General features: G+C 36.4%; 1 protein-coding gene across 6 annotated transcripts in view; it reads left to right on the forward strand.

Annotated features, from left to right (window-relative positions):
• gcgra (glucagon receptor a) overlaps positions 1-14,814 on the forward strand; it is a 106,443-nt gene extending 91,629 nt beyond the window's left edge. For all 6 annotated transcript variants that reach the window (XM_073856886.1, XM_073856887.1, XM_073856888.1 and 3 more), the window contains 4 exons: positions 2,340-2,434; positions 5,365-5,512; positions 10,247-10,288; positions 10,378-14,814. In XM_073856886.1, coding sequence (XP_073712987.1) covers positions 2,340-2,434; positions 5,365-5,512; positions 10,247-10,288; positions 10,378-10,731 — 639 coding nt within the window. In that variant the 3' untranslated portion in view covers positions 10,732-14,814. The remainder of the gene's footprint in view (positions 1-2,339; positions 2,435-5,364; positions 5,513-10,246; positions 10,289-10,377) is intronic.
• Positions 14,815-25,026: the final 10,212 nt, after the last annotated feature.

A 25,026-nucleotide genomic window follows, 5' to 3' on the forward strand; every position in this document is an offset into this window, starting at 1 on the left:
ACAAACATATATGATGTAAACAAAAACTTTTATTCATCAGTCGAAAAGAAATTCTTTTATTTTTTTAGGAAAACATTCCAGGATTTTTCCCAATTTAATAGACTTTATTGGACCCCAACAGTTACGATTGCAGTTTCAGTGCAACTTCAAAGAGCTCGAAACGATCCCAACTGAGGAATAAGGGTCTTATCTAGCAAAACAATTGTCATTTTCGCACAAAAAATTCATACAAAATATGTACTTTTAAACCACAACTTCTTTTTGTCTTGCACTAGCCATGTGATGCGCCAGCGCGACCTTATGTATTTCGCTAAATAAGACCCGTATGCCTCGGTTGGGATTGTCCACTAAAGTCCACTATATGGAGAAAAATCCTGGAATGTTTTCCTTAAAAAAAACAATTTCTTCTCAAATGAACAAAGAAAGACATAGGGCTCTATCATACACCCGGCACAATGTGCGTCGCATGTTTAAATAGCAAATGCATTTGCGCCCAATTTTGCACCCATATGCGTTCTGGTCTGAAAACGAGTTGTGTTCAGGCGCATTGTTGGGGCGTTGCTATTTTGAGGCAACTAAAATAGACTACGCCATTGACCAACTAAAACCTGGTCTAAAGTCAATGACGCAATATTGTTTTTGTTATTTAAAAAGTGCGTTAGTAATATGTGCCTATAAACGGGACGACAACGTGGGTTTGCTTATCACATACATGAATGCGCAACAGCACAAAAATGCTTTTAAATATGAAAGATTAAAGGATTGAATGTAAAAGATTATTATTGAGTCTCTTGGACATAAATGAGGACCGATTATGAGACGTCAGAAGGCACAAAGAGCTGCTTCAGATGTAGCCTGGTAAAAACATCTATTTTTAAATGTTTTTTAAATGCTATATGGATTTATTGTATATGATAACTCTGTTCCTGTGGATATGGTGAGATGAAAACCATTTTTAAGTAATGCTTTAAAAAAACATGTTTTATGTTAACGTTTGTAAATTCTTTATCTCTTGTTTGTATTTTTAGAGTACAAACATTTTCTTGCATATTTGCAAATTATTTTATGAGATTACAATGATTATGTAGGATATTAATACATTTACAGCAATTAAAAGCCTGCTTTTTTACTTCCATGACTAAAAGAAAACGGCTTAAAAGGTTTTAGTCCAAAAAATTAAAATTTCAATAAAAATGATAACAACACTTTTTTTAACATTATTCTTAAACTGGTGGTCTTCTTCCTCCGCTTAGTTTTTCAGTTTACAAAGTCCGTCATCTAAATAGGGATTAGACAAAGCACCAGCGCAACAGGCTTTTAAAGGGGATGAGAGCTGAGACTCTCATTGGTTTATTGCACGTTACGCCCAAAACACACCCATTACTCATTAGGAGAATATGAACAACCCTTTTTGACCATGCGCTCGGCCAACAAACCATTTTTCTCGTAAATTAGCAAAATTGGCATCGGACACGCCCATTTAGACTGTGCGCTTTAGAAAATGCACTTAGGTCATTAAAATAGGGCCCATGAACATTTTGGATAAAATGGGGGTGAGTAAATTATCCACATTTTTTATGAAAGTGGAATAATCCTCTAAGTAAAAAAGCTGAATTTTACTTAAACGTATGTTGCTAAAAGTGTGTGTCATAATTATTGCAACATTTATTAAATTCCTCCTGTCATTCAAATTCCAAATCCAATTAAACATTGATTAAGACATTGACAATTTAACTCAAATTAAACCTATTGAAAACCTTTCCCGCCTCTCACACCTAAACGGTGTCTAGCATATGTAAGATGTAATGATAAAATGTAATGATAATGATGATGTCGCAATTACACACAAGGAGGTTAATTTCATGCTTCCATTGTCACACCCCATTAAACTGCATTTGCCTTAGCATTAAATGAGTCATTAAGTAATTTTCATATACATGAACCTCAATTTTGACTCTTAAAAAATCTGGACCGCATGCAGTTATACTGCTTCGTGCATCTCTCTTCCTGTCCTCCGTTTCTGGATTCCACATGATTGCATCCAAAGGTACAAAATTGCGATGTCTCCATAATGGGCACAATGTGTGTGAGGTGCAGATGAGCATTAACTAATGTTCAGCGATGTCAAGTGTTCGTGTAGGAATTCCCATGTTTGAATTATCACAGACTTATAGACGGTTCAGCTCGACTGTTTCCCGATGCCGACTTCCTTCCCCGCGGTCATCACCGCCACGGCCTCTTATTTCAGTCTGGACTCATTTGTTGTGTTGTGAAGAATAGGCTGTCACTTTAATATGACATAATGGTCTTAACCAGGGTCTTGTCTACTTTTCCTCTGTGTCCTGATTAACTTCTTCATCTTCATACACATCATTAAGATCCTCGTGTCCAAACTGAGGGCGCACCAAATGAGATACTCTGACTACAAGTTTCGGTATGTGTCCTACAGCTATGTTTGTTCATCTAGAAATGACAATTCTGTCATCATTTACTCGCCTGTATGTTGTTCAGTATGAACACAAAAGCAGATGTTTGATAATGATCGTCAATATAGTGATAAAAGCAGGAGTCTTCTATAGGAGTTAATAGGAGGCTTAAATTTAAGTCAGTTCCTTATACAAAGCTGTCATATGACTTATAACTGGATCTGTCCTCATTCACTGATAAAATGGATATCTTGGATGTACTTTCTGACAAACTTATCTGACAAATGTGTGTAAAGAACCTCATACAGGTTAGAAAGAACATAAGGTTGAGAAATGATGGCAGAAGCTACACTGACAAAAAGTGTATATTAATCTGACCGTAATTAAATTTAACATAATTAAAATTTGCTCATTTAATCCATTAGAATATCGTTTTTGGTTTTAATAAAATGTTTTAAGTGGTTTCTAGGCATATCATAATCAACCTATGTGAACTTGACTCATTTAAGTTGGGACTACATGAATAATTTGTGTTGTAGAACTGCAACTAACGACTATTTCTTCTGTCGACTAATCTAGCGATTATTTTTCCGATTAGTCAACTACTCTAACGACTATTTTTTATTATTAATATAGTGTTCTTTTTTTATTAGCTATTTAATCTGTTGGATAATCTGTTTTGTTTGTTTTATTGTATTTTAACACAACTGAATGCTATTTTCAGATATTATCTGTTCTGTTGTCAGACATATAGGGGAGGTTTCCCAGACAGGGATTAGACGAGTCCTAAACTAAAATAAATATAAGAGCTGTCCAAACTGAAAACATTTTGCACTGAGATATCTTAAAATACATCAGTGCCCTTAGTTTAGCCTCAAAATGCACACAAGTAATGTTTTTAGTAAGGCATGTTTGTTAAAACTAATTATATTTCCTAATTAAACTAAGGTCTAGTCCTGTCTTAAGCTAATCTCTGTCCAGGAAACCACCCTAAAATAGTGACTAAACATGACCCAATAACCTTGTGTTTAATCCAACCAGCTGTTACTTTAACTACTAAGTTACTAAAATCTTGATTTATAAACGCGACATCGCAGACAATTCGGCGCAAATTAAAAAATTGCCATTACACAGAGTTACTACAGTACAGAAGGCATGCGTGGGCATAGGAGAGAGAGAGCTCGAGCACAAGCACATAGAGAACCAGTGTGTGTCGGAAAACACCGGTAACCTTTCATGATAAACTCGAATCAGTCATCTTCTCTGTCAGTAACATCTGACGTTTACGTGAAAATGCAAGTACACAGAGGAATCCGCATGGAAAACACATCCAACTTTTAATTCTTTCACTCAGTGTCATGTATGAGAGGCGCTGTCTAGGGGCTTCACACAGAGAGAGAGAGAGAGAGAGAGCGCGCGCGCACAAGAGAGGCACCACCGAGCGCTTACAACAATAAATGACGCCGTTTTAAATGAAAATAAAAATGTAATTTTGTGGCGCACACAAACAAATCAATGTATGGAAAACACTGCCAGGAGCAGAAGCCGCCATTATGCGAGATGAATGTAAACAGCGTGACGCGTCGACGCATTTTACGCATGTCGACGTATTTTCGTAGTCGACGTAATCGATGACGTCGACGCGTCGTTGCAGCACTATTGTGTTGTATTAAAGCAACATTGCTAAAACTGAGCAGGGATCTCCAGTTCCCAGCATGCTTTGCATAAGACTAAATAATGTGAGTAAATATCAAAATAAAGGTTATTTTATGCAATTTTATATAAGATAAGAAAAGAGGGGGACTTATTAATGTTAAGTATGTTGTTATTAGGGATGCACCAGATTTTTGGCAACCGAAATTATTCAGTCGAAAATAGCAAAAACTAATTTTCGGTGAAAAAGTGAAAAGGCCAAATTAATTTTACCGAATAATGAGGTCATTGATGATCTTGCCGCTCTCTCTCTCTCTCCCTTTGATCGTCCTTGACCGTGCACGCAGGCACGCATCCGCATTGCTCAACATACAATGCTATATAAACGTTGTTGCAAGTTTTTTAAGAGTAATGAATAGGTTATTTGCATGTTGTGTGGGAATAAAAGATTGGATTAATATATAGCCAAGACTCATTTATGTGGTCGAATGTAAATGGAACAGTTTGAACAAGTCAGATAGCTATCTGATCAGAGAAGTGACCAGGTTAAGGCCCTATAATGACTGCTGAAATGTAAAAAATGTCTTTGTTAAATAATGTGAAATAAATATAGTAAAAAGGACATTCTTGATGTTACTTGTGCAATGGTGAGAAAATTGGCAAAATAATTTTAAAATAAAATAAAAATATTCGGCTTCGGACAAGTATTTTCTTTTCGGTGCATCCCTAGTTGTTATATTAGAATTTGAAAGAGTTTCTATTTTGTTGTTAGGTTTTTAAATGGTTACCATTGTGCAGACGACGTCTCATTTACATCTATCAGTTATTTAGTGTTGTTTTGATCACAAAGCATTGTAAGTGTAAGTGCCTTGATTTGAAAGCATTTACATTGGAAATGTTTCTGCCATAAATAATCAGCTTCTGTTTGAGTTGAGTGTTAGTTATGGTTAGCTTGCTAATGTGTGCTGTTGCCGTAGTATAATAACTTTATATTTCTTAATTTAAGTAGAACTAACATGATTAGATAATAGTAGCATTGTTGAATTTAGCTAATTTTTACTCAGATCAACTCAATTTAATTGTGTTTAAGGTAACTAAAAACAGTTGAGTAAGTTCAACTAAATACATATATCTCAATTTAGATAATTTAAATACGTGCAACCGCTTATCTTAAAAAATTAAAAAGCAAATTAAATCGTTCTTTTTTTCAGTGTATTATGAAGTGTAACACATTGTTGTGTTTTTGGTTCAGATTTTTAAGACTTTGTCTTTTGGTGATTTTCAGACTTGCTAAGTCAACCCTCACCCTGATTCCATTACTGGGGATCCATTCTGTCCTGTTTTCATTTGTTACTGATGAGTCTACCTCACGTGGTGCTTTACCCCTGCGCCTCACCAAACTCTTCATTGACCTCTTCTTTAACTCCTTCCAGGTCAGACTTTAAGTATTTCATTCAATATCTTTCTCATTCACAGCTGGAGAATAAGATCCGAAGAGATGCAATACTTAAGGGAACAGTATGTAGGATTGTGGCTAAAACTGGTATTGCAATCACAAAACTGGTGGCCAATACACAACATAACAACATAAACATCAGTTGAGGGCTGCAACTCCACTTTTTAAATGACAATATCCTGGCCAGACCACTGTTGTGAGTGATATAATATTAGAAATGAAAATGATTTCTTAATGTCTAGAGACATATCAGGGCCATTTTATGATTAATTGATATACATTTCTTACATAATGTTCCTTTAAGTAAACATTCTTCCAAGAGTAGTTGTTACAGTGACAGGGATATTTCTTCAAAATATCAAAATTGAGTTATTCAAGTTGTTTTTTAAACGTAAAATTTGTGAAGTTTGTAAACACTGTTGAACTTGCGTGTCTGTTTTCTCACAGTTTCTAGAGTCTTAAAAGGTCTTAAATCTTACAATATAAAGACTTATAGGAATATTCCACTTTTATAAAAAAAATCTGATAATTTACTCAACCCATGTTATTCAAGATGTTTATGTCTTTCTTTGTTCGATGGAGAAGAAATTACGTTTTTGAAAGAAAACATTTCAGGATTTATCTCCATATAGACGGTTTCAGCAGTAACAACATAAACAAGCGGCTGTCGCGGTCCGCAGTAACTTCCGGTAAACTCCGCTAATAATAAATAACAACAAAGTACTTTAAACGTAGTTTATTTATAAAACAAGCAAAAAAACAACACATAGATTACCTAGGAAACCAAAACATTTGTTATTTTTGAGGCATTTGTTCAAGAGATCAGTTTAGCAACTAGTTAGACCATTAAAAAAAAAACGAAACCGGAAGTAAGGTTCGGATCCAGACGTGTATCACGTGTGTCTGATGAAACCGTCTATAGTGGCCTTTAGTGGACCACAAATGTTTACAGTTTCAATGCAACAAAGGCTCTAAACAATCCCAGCCGGGGCATACGGGTCTTATCCAGTGAAATGATTTTTATTTTTGCCAAAAAAACAACAACTAAAAAAACATACTTTTAAGATACAACTTCTCATCTTGCACTAGCCTTGTAATGCGCCAGGGCAACCTTACGTATTGCGTAATCACGTCGAAAGATCGCCCGTTACATATGTAAAATGCATGCTTGCAGACCATTTTAAACAATAAACTGACACAAAGACATTAATAAGTAGCCTATCATTCCTCATACAACAATGTAGGAATGCTCCTCTTTCTCCACAGTTGTAAACTCTCATAAGGTCACGCTGGCGCATCACACGGCTAGTGCAAGACAAGAAGTTGCGAAAATGACGATCGTTTCACTAGATAAGACCTTTATGCCTCGGTTGGGATCGTTTAGAGCCCTTTGTAGCTGCATTAAAATGGCAATTTTAAAGCTACACTGTGTAGGATCTACTGCCATCTAGCGGTGAAATTCTATATGACAACCAACTAAATATTACTTTCTAGCCCCCCCCCCCCCCCCCCCCCATTCGGAATGCGTTTTAACTCGTATGGTGGCCGTGTCATGCCACGGTTAACATGGCTTCCAGTACAAAGCAAAAGCAATGAAAAAAATTAACAACTTACAGTGACCTTTGCCTGTGATACATCAAAGCACACAGATTTATGTTTAACATGGGAAAAGTCTGATTTTCATGATATGTCTGCTTTAAATCACATACAAAAAGCAACCATAAACGTAGCTTAGACACTCCTTTTTCATCAACGCGAGGAAAAATATCCCAAGGGCTGTTACACTTGGTATTAAGATGTGTTTCCGTCAATCGGATCACAAGTGGATGAGAGAGACAAATCACGTTTACACTTGGTGTTTAAATCCGTCTCTTTTTGTCCATCTTCGACCGCTTCTCTTCAGATTACTGAGGAGATGGTCTGTGGACGAATCCCTCTCCTGTCATTCAATCATGAGCGGGAGTAATGACGGGTTTAAATGGACGCGAACTAATATGTCAGAGTCCAATGCTTATGTTTTAAGTAAACATGTTACATGTCCGTGTATATGTAAGAGCTTTCTCTGATATTGCTGAAATAAGATTGCGCAACTTTCGCACGCTTGTAAAATGAAACTAGCGAAAGACGCGCAGATCAGTGGCGTTGGTTTTATCAATGACATGCTAAAAATAGCGCTGTTAGATGTAAAACATTGATCTCAGTACCTCAGATTACATGAATAGGCAGAGAGACGGCGTGTGGCTGTTCGAACACATTAAACCACATGCGTGTTTACACTAACTGCATAACCACGCTATAGTTGGCCAAGGAACTATAAAACTTCGAGTTTACACCATAGACTGTATAGATGAAAACGAATATGCTGAATTACCTGTGGAGAAGATAGAAAGCAGGCAACTTCAGTGTTCCTTTAGCCCCATCTTGGAAAACTAACATTACTCCAATATTGACTTTGGTCTTGTTGTTTTTCCTGTCACGTTGTCGTTTTAAATCCCCGTTTCGCTTCCTTGGCGACTTGTTTTAATGTCCTCGAAAATAGGTCTTCAACAGGCTTTCAAATCAAAGCATTAGATCGCGGGTTTCATCACGGTATGCGGCTGTTGTTTAATCCGAAGGATTCAGTCTACGCAGGTCGCATATGCAGGCTGCATACGTCATCAAGCCTGGTTTATTTAATTTAACTGAGCATTACATTCGCAAGTCATAAGCATATTACATCAATTTACAATTAACTAAGAATAATTGTCAGCTTTATAGTTGTTAATATTCTGAAATAACACTGTCTTGATGACGTATACCACCTACACATGCAACCTTGGGAGGCTTCAGCTAGCGGCCAGCGTGAGTGTAGTCTGAAAGCACGAAAGGCGGAGCTTGAATTTCAGGAATGTCCCTCGTCGGCGAATGTATTTCAAAGATGGAGGCACAACATGGATGCGCCCAAAGATATATATAAAGGCTAGATGTCTTACGGCGGAGTCTCTAACGTTCTCACCTGGCGGCCATCTTACCTCAGACAGCTCGCTCACTCTAAGCATTGAGTTTAATGGTGCAAGTACTTTTAAATGACCATAACTTGCTCAATTTTCTACCAATTTTCAAACGGTTTGGTTTCTTACAAACGCTATTAACGTGGCTATAATTCTGTATGCTTTAACATGTTTCATGAATTTTTTCTCTTTTTTAGTATAAGCATGCAGTGTCATAGGTACATCTTTGACATTTATAACAAACCAAACCATTTGAAAATCTGTAAAAAATTAAGCAAGTTATGGTCATTTAAAAGTACCTGTACCATTAAAACGCAATGCTACGAGTGAGCGAGCGTCCTGTGGTAAGATGGCCGCCAAAATGCGGACGTTCCACTCAATTGACCAGCAGCGCGGGCGAGACATCTAGCCTTTATACATATCTATGGATGCGCCAGTCGAGCGACTCGACCGTGTGTATTTTAAATAGCAGATTCTACACTTACGAGGATATTTTGATTAGTAGGTGGAAGTAATTACACATGAATGAGCACATACTTTTGAAAGAAATCATGGGTTTTTGCTAAGAATTAACTAAAAAAAACTACACAGTGGAGCTTTAAACTGCATTGAAATGGTAAACTGTTGAGGTCCACTAAAGTTCACTATATGGAGAAAAATCCTGGAATGTTTTTCTCAAAAAATTTCTTCTTGACTGAACAAGGAAACGCATAAACATCTTGGATGACATGGAGGTAGGTAAATTATCAGGATTTTTTATGAAAGTGAAATATTCCTTATTTTCTGTAGACTAAAGTTTTGGTCATATTTATTTAGTGTTGGGAAAGATTCTCTGAAACTGTAGTTGGATAAGCGAAAAGCTACTTGTAAAAGTACAGCCAAGCAACCCATCTGAAGTAGTTAGTTACATTAAAAATACTTTAGATTTTCTTACAGTGACATTATATTAAATAACTAAATAGATGTTAATTAAGAATGTTTTTTTAAAAAAAGGAATTGGGGTTTAAAACAATGTAAGGTAATGTAATACATTTATGACTACACAGAAAAAATTTTATCTCAAACTGGCTGCAAAAATAAAAAGAGAAAAAACTAAAGAGCACAGAACTGTGGCAGGACAGATTGGATTTTGGCAGACCGCCATTATAGTCAAAGTGATTAATGGGAAACAGAAATTCATCATTGCGATTAAAATAGAAATAGATATTTGATATAGCAGGATTATTAATTAAACATGGCTATTACTCACTCGTATGTGCTTGAAGTTTTCAACGCATACAGACACATTTTTAAATTCAGTAAATCTCTACACCTTCATCCGCTCCATCACAGACATATATATGTCTAATAATATGATGGGTGTGTCAACTTTACTACAGCGCATTCCTTACATAATCACACAATCTTCCCAAAAATGTGTAACAAAGCAATATGGCAGTAATGAACTATTTGAGTTTGTGATCCAGTAAGAAGTAGTGATGGGATAAATTAAGCTTTTCGAAGCTTTAAATCAATTGAACCAATTGCTTCGAAAAATGATTCACTGTTTCGAAAAACTCGAAAAGTAATTGCAAGACTTTTCTAGTATAAATTTGTAGCGTCGCTACTTGTAGTTAACTACTCCTCAACACTGGATTTATTACAATAGCTTGATTGTCAGGGTAAAACCACATGGATTTTACATGCAATTAAAGTGTAAATTTGCTTATTTATGTTCACAGGGGCTGTTGGTTGCCATCTTATACTGTTTCGTTAACAAAGAGGTGAGCTTGACTTGCCTAACGCATAACTTCAGAATATCTTAGCACCAAATCTGCTTTCACCAAAACCGTGCTGCTTTCTTATTGGCCAGGTTCAGTCTGAGATTTTAAAAAAGTGGAGACGTTGGAAGCTCGGGAGAGACATCGAGGAAGAGTACCGCCACACGTACAGCCAGACCCTTCAGATGAAGAGCGGCAGCATCGTGGTCCACCCCTCCAATCTGTCCCAACTGCCCGACATCACCAGCACCACCTCTCGCCTCTGCAGTCCAGAGGAGAAACAGTTGTTGGTCTCCAGCAGTCAGAACGGTGGACAGGGATGTTTGGGGTTCACCTCCCCGCCACAAAACAGCTCCACTTGCAGTTCAATAATAGATGACATGGCAGTAGCGGACAGAGCGCAGTGTCTCAGCGCTCCGCAGGGCAACGCCGAAAGCAACCTGTGAGCTGAAGAAGGTGAAGATCCTTAACCCAAACACTCTCGCTTAGGTGGAGCGAGACGTGTGCGCTTTTCTGTGTTTGTGTACCCTGTGTGAATACGTGACAGCCCTTTCCAAAGCTCAGTAGGAAACTTGGGATGGACAGCTGTCTATGACATTTCGTGGTGCTCAGTTGACCCTGTTCCTGACAGGATCGGTAATGTGAAGGTGGACATGTTTTAAGGATTTACCCAAGTCTTACGTCTAGTCTTGTAAAGTTTTTTTGTGCTATTGGTGATTCAAAACGAAGACTCGTCTGGACAAACCATGCAGGGTCCAAAAAAAACTACCACTGCCTTTGACCAATGGAATATCGGAGATTTACTTAACTCGACTGGTAAATTTTTCCAGAAAATGTGAGGTTCGCTTCAACGAAAAAGAAACGTACACATCGTCTGCTGAAATGTAAGCGTATACCAGCATGGATTTCTGTTTTTGGTTCTGGTTTAGGTCTATTTAAGCTAGCTATGACATCAGCACAACTGCAACATGTTGGGGACTGGATTCAAACACAACATATACTGGTGACCAACAATGCTGGTCTTTTTAACAGGGTCCTGCTTTTCATCATTGAAACAATTAAAGCTGTTTATGTTTAGTTTAACGGAAGCGATCGTATGCTGCGTACACACCAAACGCAAAGCATCGTGTTCTTAATTCTAGATTACTTGTGTGATTTAACTTTGTGTCATGCACATTTTTTCGTTTTGAATTTGCGCAAAAATGCATTTGAGGCGAATTACACTAGTTTTCGCGAGTTCGCGTCTATTTGCGTCTTCGCATTGACTTTGTATGTAATCTAATCGCGCAAATCGTTAAATTCGCGTTTGGTGTGTACGCCCCATTACAGTAGTTAAATAATTGCGCAAAAACGCATTTGAGGGGAATTGCACTAGTTTCGTGAGTTTGCGTCTATTTGCGTCTTCGCATTGACTTTGTACGTAATCACTTCGCACAAATCATTAAATTTGCGTTTGGTGTGTACGTCCCATTACAGTAGTTAAATAATTGCGCAAAAACGCATTTGAGGGGAATTGCACTAGTTTCGTGAGTTTGCGTCTATTTGCGTCTTGGCATTGACTTTGTATGTAATCTATTCGCGCAAATCATTAAATTCGCGTTTGGTGTGTATGCCCCATTACAGTAGTTAAATAATTGAGGAGTTCAGATGCAAAGCCTCGTAACTGTCAAAAATGAGATAATGATATTAACCAACTTCTCGGTACGTATTTTACGTACTAACGCTTCAAATGCCGTTTTTTTTCCCAGAATCCGTTAAGAGATGAAAAATGCTCATTTACAAGAAAACATGTCATACGCAATTAGAGGGTTTTGCATCTGAGCTCTTCAATTATTTACAGGGCAAGAATATAACAAATAATTTGATCAGACAGTATTGACCCCGTGCCTTTAACTCTAGGTGGTAAACACAGTTAGTGTTTTAAAAAACACAACAATGTCAAGCACAAAGCCCGACAGCCACACATACTAAAGAAGTGAACAATGTTTAGTACTGTAAATATCAAATATCACTACTCATCGGGACAATCTGCTACCTGAAAACATGCATCTAAGCAATGCAAAATACGCCCGTGTGGTTTGAGTCAATCCGAGTAATATATGCCAGATCCTCATGAGACATGTTGATATTTTCAGCAGTCAGTATTATTTAGCTCTGGTGTGCTCTTCATCTCCCAGTGAGCATTTAGATATTTTTGGCATTGAAGTGTGGGAGGATTCGTGAGAAACGAGGCCAGATAGCAATGAGAAAGTTTTGAACAAATTACAACTATCAGCATCGATCAAAATGCTTCCTCGCTCAGAGGACGCCTTCACGCTCGGCTCAAGATAAAACTGCTTTGTTAATACAAGACTATTACATTAAAATGACTTTTCAAAGCGATTGCGCACCATAACTTTGGCTCAAATGGGTTTGTTTGGGGCCAAACTGGCGGTCAAAGGTTTTATAAGGCTTTTGTGTGCCCGTAGGCAAAGATAGCTACTGTAACAGATAGACATCAACTCATCACAGACATCCAAGGGTAATGGACCCAGCAAGCAATAGCCATCATTTTACCATTTAACTAGGTTAACTAAAAATCGATATAGTCTGGCTATAAATAACCCACTTCTAGCCAAAACCAAATGTATGATATTCCAACACAATCTCATGGCAATTTATGTACGTAATTTACAAGTTGGCAAATTAGTTTTTTTACAACTGGGTGATTCTTGCGAAATAAGACTTATAAGGTTTCATGAAACATTTTAATAAAAAAAGTAAATGCTATTAAAATAAGAAGCATACAGTTACAAACATCTCTTCATGCACATGATTTCAAATGACATCATACAAACCAATTTTGTTGTTTTTTCCACATTTAAGGGGAAAATATTCATTACCGCAACGTGTCCATGACTGGATTTGGGTTATTTGACATGAAAATATTTATAATAAAAATAAATAAATAAATAAAAACCTTCAGTGCATGTTATACTATAAACATTTACAGTAAAGAAACATGTGGTATTTGGTGATCATTGGTAAATGTAGACACAATAATAAGGAATATAAATGTGTCAAATTCCAATTTTCTCATCCTCCCTAACAATTTTCAATCATTGTTTAAGCCCTCAATGAACTAACATTTAAAAAAAATAGTTGGAAGGGACATAAGTGACTGTGACACTCAAGATGGCTACCAGGTAAGAAGTTCTTATTTTTTCTCTCCGGATAAAAGTAAAAATTTTGTTTAATTTTAGTTAAAACTTTTTAGTTCTCATTACTGAAACATGAGTTTGCAAATGCATATTTTTTATGTAATATCATGTTGCGGTAATGAAAAATTTTGATAATTATAATCTAAAAAATTTAAATAATTCTATAGGAAATATTTTTTAAATCCTCTAAAAATAATGGTTATAGTAAATTCAGACCTTAATCTTATATGTGCAAAAAATAATTGGCTTCAAGGGCTTTTTAAAAAAAATTATGCTGAACACCTTATACATCTGGATTTCCTGAGAATCAACCACGAAAGAAAAATTTGCTTTGCCCCTGTGACGTTGGGGTTTATTTATTGTTTTACGTATTTAAATTGATTCACTTCGTACGAATTCATACAAATTAGCCAACTTGTAAAATGCGTACGAATTCACGTTAAATCAGGCTGGATATTTCATCACTTGAGCAAAGTTAACAGTGATTACAAGGTGTTCATTTATTTATTTTATTTTTAAGCTATTACATTTTCACTGACAGCCCAGATTTTGCCTCATTTCAGCCTAGATGCTGGGCTTGGACGGCTATTAGTCATGTTTCAAACGCAATATTGCTTGCTGGGGAGGATTGTTTGATGCTCATTTGAAAGGTCTTTATTTTAGCAATTCTGTTTGATGGCGCTATAAGGGTGCAGATATTCCACACTTCACTTTTAATGACAACGAGCAGCTGATGCCCCATATTGTGGCATTCGTGTGCATAGCAATGCACATTTATAATATATTCTCTGGATCATCAGACACTTGATGATCACGATGATGATTATGGCAGATAACCGTATGTGGCAATTTGCACAATTTTAATTTATAACTGTTGGATATGTAGATATCGCTCTATGCCTGTTGAGATTTGTAATGATCTTGTTTTGTGACGTCTGTTATTTGTGCACATGTCGTGTATTTTGCGCTTTATGAGACTGAGAGGACTGCTTTAGTGTACGACAAACTGCTGATGTTATCCGGACCAATCTTGCCTTTCGAGTGAAGAGTGCCGATATAATTCAGCCCTGCTTCTTCTGTGTTAAATGTGAGGTGGAAATGATTATTTTGCTACTTACTTGTTCAAAATGCAAGCGGCTCACAGTTTAGTGTACAAACATTGCAAAATCAATGTGGACTATTTAAAAACAGGAACATTTTATCGGCACAAGGGATCAAAGATCATCGGCTGCTTTGTTTGAACTTGTCTACAAACATGTAACAAAACATACCTGAGAAAAAATGGCATCATTTAGCGTGACAGTAAATAAAGTGGATAGATCTTGCAAACTGTACATGATCTCTTATCTCTACTGTATGGGCAAACTGAGGTGATGACAAAGCTCTCAGTGAATGCTGGGAAGGATACGGTCTGTTACACTCAACTCTCTGCATTTACCTGTATACTTAAAGGGACACTCCACTTTTTTTGAAACTACAGTATACTGATTTTGCAGCCCCTCTGGAGTTGAACATTTGATTTTTGCCGTTTTGGAATCCATTCGGCTGATCTCCGGGTCTGGCGTTACCACTTTTGGCATGGCTTGGCACGGTCCGTTGAATCTGATTGGACCATTGGCTTCACGCTAAAAAATAACCAAAGAGTTTCAATATTCAATAAATCGCAACTTTTAATTTTCCGTCGGTCTTAGTACACGATGTAACTACAGAAGAGTCAAGTTTTAAATAGGAAAAATATTGAAACTCTTTGGTTATTTTTTAGCGCGATGCTAATGGTCTAATTAGATTCAATGGATTGTGCTAAGCTATGCTAAAAGTGGTAGCGCCAGACCCGGAGATCAGCTAAAAAGATTTCAAAACTGTAAAAATCAAATGTTTGATTCTGGGGGAACTGGAAAATTAGCCTATTTTCAAAATAAGTGGAGTGTCCCTTTAAGAAGCTCTTCAAATGAGAAATAAACTGGCCAAAAACATCCCAGGGGTAAATTAAAACCCATTAACCCATCATGTTATATCAGAAAAGTATAGGAGTGAATCGTTTTTTAATGAAAACCACACCGCAACATGAAGATCTCATGCAAAATGGCTGAGCTTCTGTTTTGCATATAAGGATATTAGGCGGTGATTTACTTCCAGTTCCACATGAGACAAAATCATAACTTTTAACTGAAATTCACAAATGAGATTGTTACGACAGAGGACAATTATCAGTGAATGATGACTAACATCATAGGTGTGAACGTACAGTAAGATATTGTATGACTGCAAATATAGCTCACAAGGTACCATATATGGAGTAATAATGATGTTTATGTGGCTTATGATGCATAAAAAAGTCAGCATAAATCACATTTTATTATATGAAAAATTAGCTCAGACATTCTGCCTAAATTTGTTTTGTGTTTTACGCATGACAGAAAAAAAAACAGTTGGCAATCATTTCGGGGTATAAATGAAGAGATCAGATGCAAAGCCTCTAAATGCCACCTCTGTTAAAAAATGACCAAATGCTCTCGACGCGTATTATGTATCATCATGTACTTTTAATTCAAATTTGCTTAATCCTGGCCTCAGACTATTCAGAAATACATGATTGTTGGCAGAAACTGTTAAACACCACACCGATTTTTCAGCAGACGGTCCCCTGTTAGTACCTGAATACAACCTGAATGTGGCAGTGACATGCATCACAGCCCCCCCCTCCCTAATGTGTGGTTCAGTTTCTTTATTTTGAATTCTGACTTTCATCATTTGCAATGCTAATTGCATCTTGATTTTGCAATGCTTCTTGTCCAAAGAAGTGAATTTATTTAGAAGTGGAGGTTTTCGCCAAAAAAGGTTACATGCACAGGGTTTTACAGCGAAAAACTGTAAAATTTGTAAAAATATGAATGTGAAAATAAAGCATTTCAATTTCCAACTAATAATCTTTTCATTGCCATTAAAGTAAAATTACTGAATCTAAACATAAAAGCCTGATAAAAATGCTAATTTACAAGAAAACATCTTAGACACATTGGATCTCATTCACTAAGCATGCGTATGCACAAATTTGTGCGTGAGATGTGTGTACGGGTGTTTTCACGAACAAATCGTGATTCAACAAAAACTTTCGTATCAAATTTTCTTCTAAATGTACGCAAAAATTCAAGAAAACCTAAAACCACTTGTACACAATAATCACGTACGCTATAATAAAATACTAGGCTATAATTATAATGTGTATGATCATGTTGATATATAACATTTACATGATTATATTTGATATTATCATATTTTCTGTATTATATATTATTATACATGATCTATAATAATATTGTTATTATTATTATTATATACATTATATTATACAAAATTATAGCCTACTTATTTTTTCTACACATATAAAGAAGATGCACTTAATGACAAATCTTCACGCTTTCCTTCCTCACTTTTTAAATCTCTATATAAAAGCATCTGCTTAATGCCCAATGCAATTATTAGTGAATGGGACCCATTAACTGTACGTTCACACCGCCGTCTGCAAGGGTGACGATTAGTAGACGCTCTGACGATCAAATGCATTCTCTGGAATCCTCTCAAGGAGGACTCCTATTGGTTTCCGCCTTCCGATTGGTTACTGCCGAACCACGTCATAGCTCATTACCATAAAGTTCACGTGGTAATGAGGTCGGTTTTGCATCTGAACTCTTCAAATGTTTTCTGTGCTTACAATAAGGTTCCGTTTGTTAACATTAGTTAACTACATTAGTTAACATGAACATAAATCATAAAATAAAGAGCTAAACATTAAACTAAAATGAACAATATTTCTACAGCATTTATCTGAATTTCAACATTGAATAATTGAATATTATATCTGGTGACTTAATGCACAATGAATTATGAGTGAATGAACAAATTGTATTGGCATTAATAAAGATGAATAAATGCAATAAAATATTAATTGTTAGTGATATTAGCTAATGCATTAAGTAATGTTAACAAATACAACCTTTTGTAAAGTGTTGCCATGTTTCTAACTTTGGTTGGTGCCAAAATTTCAAAGAGGATATAAGCTATAACATACAGTATCATTTGATGTCTTTACAGAATATTTTATGACTTCGTTGTTTTTGGTTGAATGTATTATTTATACCTCAGTACATTTCTAACAGTGTTTTTATCTTTTGTGTAACTGGCTTGCTGTGTAGACCGGGTACACGTGGTATGGTTAGGCAGACAAAGAAGGCCTGGCGTGCTGTAGAGTACAAACATGTGCTTGTGTAATGTTGTTTTGATTAATTATGATACCAAAATGGTGACTAAATAAATATATGTTTAAAAAACCGTGTGTAGTTTATCTTTCACTAGTAATAGACGTATAGCTCCAGTAAAGACGGGTCTGTTTTATGTTATGCAGACATACACAACCTTTCATTGCACCATTGAAAGACAAACAAAACTCATACTGGCTTTACTATTATTAATGACACTACAAATAAAACAAGACAACTTCATTAACACAAACTACAGACATTTAAAATAAAATGTTATGTAAGGCATGTAAATACTTAAGCAGTTAGAAATGAAATTTAGTTTTTAATTTGTTTCTACCGTTGTCTGGTTGGTTGCCAAGGCTTTGATCGGTGGTTGCTAAGGTGTGTACTTTGGGAATAGGTGTTTTGGGTGGTTAAGGCGAAGTTTAGGGGTAAAGCAGCCAAAATGATGTACCTTGCCTGTACATAATGTAAAGAACATTCAGTTAACATATAACCTTGATATTTTTAATAATGAAAGAGTAAGGTCATGTCAAAGATTGACATCAAACTTTGATGCTCCTCATAATTTTTAGATTATGAGACTTTAACCAAGGTCATGTTTATTTCAATCCTGTTGATGTGCTGAGCTGACATGAATCTCTTTTATCGCATTAGTGATACAGATTCTCTCTACATGTTTGCATTTAAATCACCTTTAAGGTTAAGGAGTCTGTCTTGCTATTGCATCTATACATAGTATTAATACGTAACTTTCAAAAAACACAAAATGTATATTTATGTGTATAAATAGATGCTAAAGCATACAATGTAGACATATTTGCAATATTTCATTGTAGCAATACATGCGAACAACTCCTACGCTAATAGGATTTTGTTTCTCTTTCCCTGTCTCATCCAAGAACCCGAATAAACTACTAGCCAGTTCCGGCTGCCTTGAAGCTCATATTTAAATGTTTTAATCCCCATATAATTTTATAATGTAGTATCTAATATATAGTATATCCTGTATAAAATCAGTTATATCTGTCTCTTACTCAAGGGTTTTTTCTCCTAGGACTTTTTTCAACCCCTAGGGAGTCAGCTGACATTGGATTAATTTAGATCTCTCCTCTATACGTTACATTATTTCTACGCTCGCTAGTGCGGTTTAATCTTAGCCGCTGTACTTTGCTACTTTTTGTCTCTGGTTTTTCTGTGTTTTCTGCATGTTAAACAATTGTGAAAAGTGCTGTATAAAAATTGAATTGAATTATTATGTTTTTACGACTACAAAACGTAAAACATTTACAAATCTTTTATACCATAAAGATATATTCCCTTTAAGCATTTGATCAATAATGTTACCCACCCTAACCCTACCCAAACCTTACCCCAAACCCTTTATACCAAAAAAAAAAGTATACATAATGTATTATTTTTATATTATGCAACTTAATGGACAGAAATGTATAGGACAATTTTTGTAACATTAGTAACAATAGAGCATTTAAAAGATATTTTAAGCCATTAATACAATCCTACCCCTTAACAGTTTATTAAAACTATATACTGTTATCAATAGAAAGCATAACAGACAGACAAATTAATTATTTATTACAAAATTAGCAAAAAATAGTACCAAAAGTAGTTAAAAATGATGATATGCTGCAGTCCTCTCTGGAGTATGAAGTATAGAAAAGTTTTAAAGCTATTCATTCACAAAAACCTGGCTTCTCTCTATGATACCGCTCCATTGGGCTGTGATTATGGGGCGTGTTTCAACTAAACCAGGACAAAAAAATGCCTCTGCACTCAATTGGACAGACCTACAACCAATCAGAGCAACCGAGTGTGTGACGCATGTTGAAATGGCGTCTGTCCTTTTGCAGCCTGACCTGAACTGCTAGTTATTTCGCTTCAATGAGACTAACATTATGATTGTACTAAGTCTGAGTTAGCGATCGAACATCGACACCAGCTATGTTATTTCATTCATATCACGACATTGTGAGTTATTTACTAAGTCAGACTATCTCTTACCATTTGTAAGTTAGAAAAAAACTACTCTAAAAAGTAGCTGGCAACGACCGCTAGTTATATCCACGCTGTTGATATCTTCTAGAACAGACTCAATGGCAGAATCTTCACATCTCAATTCTCCAGCGGCAGTCGTCTTTGTTGTAAACGGATTCAAGTGACGTGGTTGATTACGTTACTGTTGATCATCTGTCCATCATCGTATAAAGCCCTCCCTGACAATTTGATTGGTTCGATCAGCTTTCGGTCGCGCATCAACGGAGCGACTCCAGACCGAACTTCCCGACCTGAAAAGTTCAGCTGGCACCCAGGCTATATTGTTTTCTCACTTTATTTTCCTATTTTTAAATCATTGTTGCTTGGGGGTAGATTTGGGGTTTGGGATGTACTTTTATGTATTGGTTTCTACATGTTTTTCTTCTGCTTTTAAACTATTCTCTCTAAATATGTAACAGAAAGTGATTCTAACCCCAACCGCCAATGGTAAGAAAATAGGAAAAAACATGAGAAAACAATACATAATATGAAACGAAAAAGAAAGTCGTGCCACGGACACGAAAAAGACACTTGTGCTCAAGGCACGAAAAAAAATGTATTTCGTGCCATGGATACGAATAAATTAATCACATCTTTCCGTGAGATCAATCTGGATAAAGAACAATAGACTTTCCTACACATCCAAAAAGACAACAGATGATGATGACAAAGGAAGATTATTCAATTTAGGGAAGGAGGGAGTCAGGTAGTTAGCAACAGTACATATGTAGTAACGAGACCGGACGGTGACTGAATGTTTAGTGGTGGCTTTAATAGTGCAGGCAGGTGATAGGGAACAAGTGACGGTGATTAATAGTCAGGTGACGTGGATTGCTGAGGGAGAGTGAGGCCTAGTCCACACGGACATGGGTATTTTTATAACCGTGACTTTTTTTACGCGGTTCTGCCGTTCGTCCAAATGAAAATGAAACTACGGAAGCCGAGAGAGGACATGCACGATTATTATTTTTGCTTGCTTGTTTTCTCGTGATCACGACTTAATTTCTCGTGATCTCGATATAACAAAAGTTGTTTTCTCGTAATCACGACTTAATTTTCTCGTTATCCTGACATGATAATCCAAATGTCATAATGTAATTTCCTGTCCATAATATGTAGTGTATTCTTAAAGTGGACTGCTAATGCATATGAGGTCTAATTCGCCCGTGTAGCTATTTGTAGCCGATAGACAATAAAAAAAATAAATAAATAAAGTTGGACGTTCATGTTCGTAAATTTAAGGACCATCTCTAAAGTACTACTGTACACGTTTGTATCTTCAATAGTATTTAACAGTTTATTTAAATAAATATCAAAAATCTAAGTGTGCATCATAGCTGACAACCACATAAACACGTTGGTTTTGTGACTGTTTGTTGACTTTAAGTCATTCCATTTAAATGCTGTTAAAAGTATAAACGTGTATATTATTGAGTAACTTAAAGACGGTCCCTAAATTCACCACTGTAAAATTGGAAATATTGACAAATCTATTTCAGCTTGAGCGAATCTCTGATGCAAGTAAAATCTAATTTGTTCATCCATGCTAATTTAGCAAAATGTGCTTTTGCTGTTTACAAACAAAACAACACGTTCTATCGAGTACACGTAAGCTATAATCACATTTCAAGAATACGACTTTTGTTATGTCGAGATCACGAGAAAACAACTTTTGTTATCTCGAAATAACGAGAAATTAAGTCGTGATCACGAGAAAACAAGCAAGCAAAAATAATGTGCATGGCCTTTCTCGGCTTCCGTATGAAACCAAACATTTTTAAAAAACCCTGCCAGGGTGAGAAACACCGTAAGACTGTAAGGCTATGTTTACACATGGGCGGCTATTTTCATAAACTGACATTTCCACCTCTCCGGTTTCAAAAATAATATCGTCCACACATGTCAGTGTGTTTATTTACATGTACCCGTGGATAAATGCCGTTAAGAGACACTCAAGCCCACGTAAGCCAATCACCGGCAGCGCTGGTGGTGACGCGAACTGGTTCTTCATGTTGGAGCAAGGAGTTGTTGCAGTAGTAGGTGATCGATGACGGCAAAGTACCGCGAGAGCGAGTTGAGGAATCACACGTAGAGGTCTAATTTCGAATCGCTCTCGCGGTACTTTGACATCATCTGTCTGTCGGTTCTTGCAGCGCCGCATTAAGTCGAACACGCGTAAAATTGCTGACCTCCGAGCACTCGTCTCTGCTCCTCGACATAAAGGAGCAGCTGTATTTGCAAATACAAACACACGAAATGAGTTTGCACGAACATAAATGTGATCTTGGAAGCGTTCAGCGTAGCAGTCACATGTAAACATAGGTCGCACTTTTGACGTAGGTGCGAGCTCTGGCGCATACTCTGTGACGTTGCCTGCTTAAACATCCGTTTGTCTCACTTTACATGCAACCGTGCAACCGAAGATTTTCAAGATCTCCATTCTGGCCGGAGTTTTTGGAAACAATCGGTTTCAGAGGCGAGTTCTCCGTTTGCGTGTAAACGGGGGGCACAAACGAAGGTAAATCTCCCCCTAAAACCGGGGTTTTTGCCTTGTGACGTCACTTTTATTAGGCTTCTGATTGGCCAAGGTGGCTTTACGATTTGAGTTATATCACAGCATGCTGGTGTGGCATGCTCTTGACAGCGCCTGATAGCGTATTTTTGCTTTTTCATGAGGACGGAGATTTCTTTTAAACCGAGCATGTGTGGACAGGATTTTTTTGGAGAAAAAACTCAGCTTATAAAAATACCCGTGTCCGTGTGGACTAGGCCTGAGTGTAAAACCTGGCGAATACGTAACACCTGTAGAGTTCTTTCACTTTTATGTTTTTCAAAGCTTTGGTTTCGTTTTTCCAGCTTTTTCAGACCACACGCAGTTAGTTTTTATGTTAGTTTTTTACCTGAGAGTGCTGTAATCTCTTTAATGGGCCGCTTCTGTTTACTCTTTCCCCGCCAGCGTTTTTAAAAAAAGTTGCCAGCCAGCGCCAGCATTTTTCATGATTTTCACAAAAGTTTAATGCCTTCCAGAAAATGTTCTTTATGTAAACAAACAATATATCAGATGAAAGAACACACCCTCTGCTTTCAAACAAGAAAAAAACGCTTCATCCTACCTTCATTAGTTCTCTTGTAATCACCTCTCAAACATGGGTAGGTTTCTTCAAAAACACCCAATTTTGAGCAAAAAGCTGAGATAATTCCATTTTTGCGAAGGACTTTTGATAGAGATCAGATGCAGAGCGATCTTTAAAACATACACAGAGTTCTTTCTCTTTCACATGAGGCGCTACTTCCGGGTTGTATAAGTTGCGGAAGTGCGCCACCTGGTGGATAATAGTGTTTTCTCTTAACCCTTTCCCTGCCATTGACGAGTTATCTCGTCAATTATGAGTTAATATTTAACTAATAAATATGCCTTTCTGGACGAATTTCAAAGTGAAAGTGTAATACTTTTATCCACTAGATGGCGCCAAACCGAATTCATAAAAAACGGAAGTTAAAAAGATTTAATGATTTATTTTAACTGCCTTTATGTTTGATAGTCATTCTGAGTCTGATCTCTTACATTAATTCCTTTACAAAATGCAATTTTTTAAGCTTTTTGCTCAAAATGTTGTATTTTTAAAGAGAAATATCCATATTTCAGTGGTTAAATTAAGTGGAAAAAGTAAATATATAATGAAACGTTTTTCCCCACTTTGTTTGTTTGTTTGTTTGTTTGTTTGTTTGAAAGCAGAGGGTTTGTTCTTTCATTTGATATATTTGTATGTTTATATATTTATAGAAGGTAATTTTTCCTGCAAGGAATTTTGTGAAACATCACAAAAATGCAGATGGGCAACTTTTTTCAAATAGGCTGGCGGTGAATGAGTTAATTGACGAGATATCTCGTCAATGGCGGTGAAAGAGTTAATTGGGCTCCACGTCATTTCCACAAAATTCATCACAACAAAAACTAGTTTGTGGGCAGATATCTTTTTACAGAAACTTGCTGTATGTTCACATAAATGTTTTCAGAGGAACTATAAGAATATAACTATAGCTTAGATAAATATGTGAGTTAAAGGCTTAAACAATCAGAGATATGAAAATATGAGATCCATGAGTCCAACACTCTCAGGAAAAAGACACCAAAACTGTCACTGGGGGTAACCTTTCAAGAAGTACACATTTGGTCTATTGTCCCATTCCTAATATGAGCATAGGAGCAGGGATAGTAGAAAATGCTGTCGTGGTAAACTACTCACATCTTAGAAAACTGTATAAAGCTGAAAGAAACACTCTGAAATGAGAGTAATTCATTGTTAATGGAAGAAGCTGAAAGAAGGCATCTTAGATGGAATTGAATTCCTGATACTAGCGCTTAATGAAAAATGCAATTTTCAAGACTCAAAAAATAATAAACAAACTGTAGGGATGTTGAATGGAGCAGTAGAGCGTGTTTGTGCAATACAAAAAGAATAGTAAGACCAAGCACAATTGTAGAATTGAAATGTTGGTTTCGCCAGACCTAATCTCTTATATTGTTTTGCTGAGGAGATGAAGCTCCCTAGAAAGTCTTTTAGTTGATGACTGTTAGACTGAAGCGATGAAGAGCCCGGGCATAATCTTGCAAAGTGAATCGAAAGACAAGTCAAACAAATAAAAATCTTTTGTCCTGCTAGGTGCACTGATCTTATTACACATTATGCAAGTCCAAATAAGATGTGTGATGAATTTATCAATAAAGAAACAGTAAAACAGAACGTCCCTTAAAGGAATATTCCATTTTCTTAAAAGAAAAATCCAGATAATTTACTCACCACCATGTCATTCAAAATGTTGATGTCTTTCTTTGTTCAGTCGAGAAGAAATTATGTTTTTTGAGGAAAACATTGCAGGATTTTTCTCATTTTAATGGACTTTAACAGACACCAACAATTAACACTTAACTCAACACGAAACAGTTTTTTTCAACGGAGTTTAAAAGGTCTATAAACAATCCCAAACGAGGCATAAGTGTCTTATCTAGCAAAACGATTGTCATTTTTGACAATAAAAATAACAAATATGCTCTTTTAAACCACAACTTTTCGTCTAGGTCTGGTCCAGAGCGACCTAAAGTAAATGCGTAGTGACGTAGGGAGGTCACGTGTTACATATATGAAACGCACATTTGCGGACCATTTTAAACAATAAACTGACACAAAGACATTAATTAGTATCAGTTGACATACAACAATGTCGG

Source organism: Misgurnus anguillicaudatus, chromosome 19 (genome assembly GCF_027580225.2).
Source record: "Misgurnus anguillicaudatus chromosome 19, ASM2758022v2, whole genome shotgun sequence".
NCBI classification, from domain to species: Eukaryota; Metazoa; Chordata; class Actinopteri; order Cypriniformes; family Cobitidae; genus Misgurnus; species Misgurnus anguillicaudatus.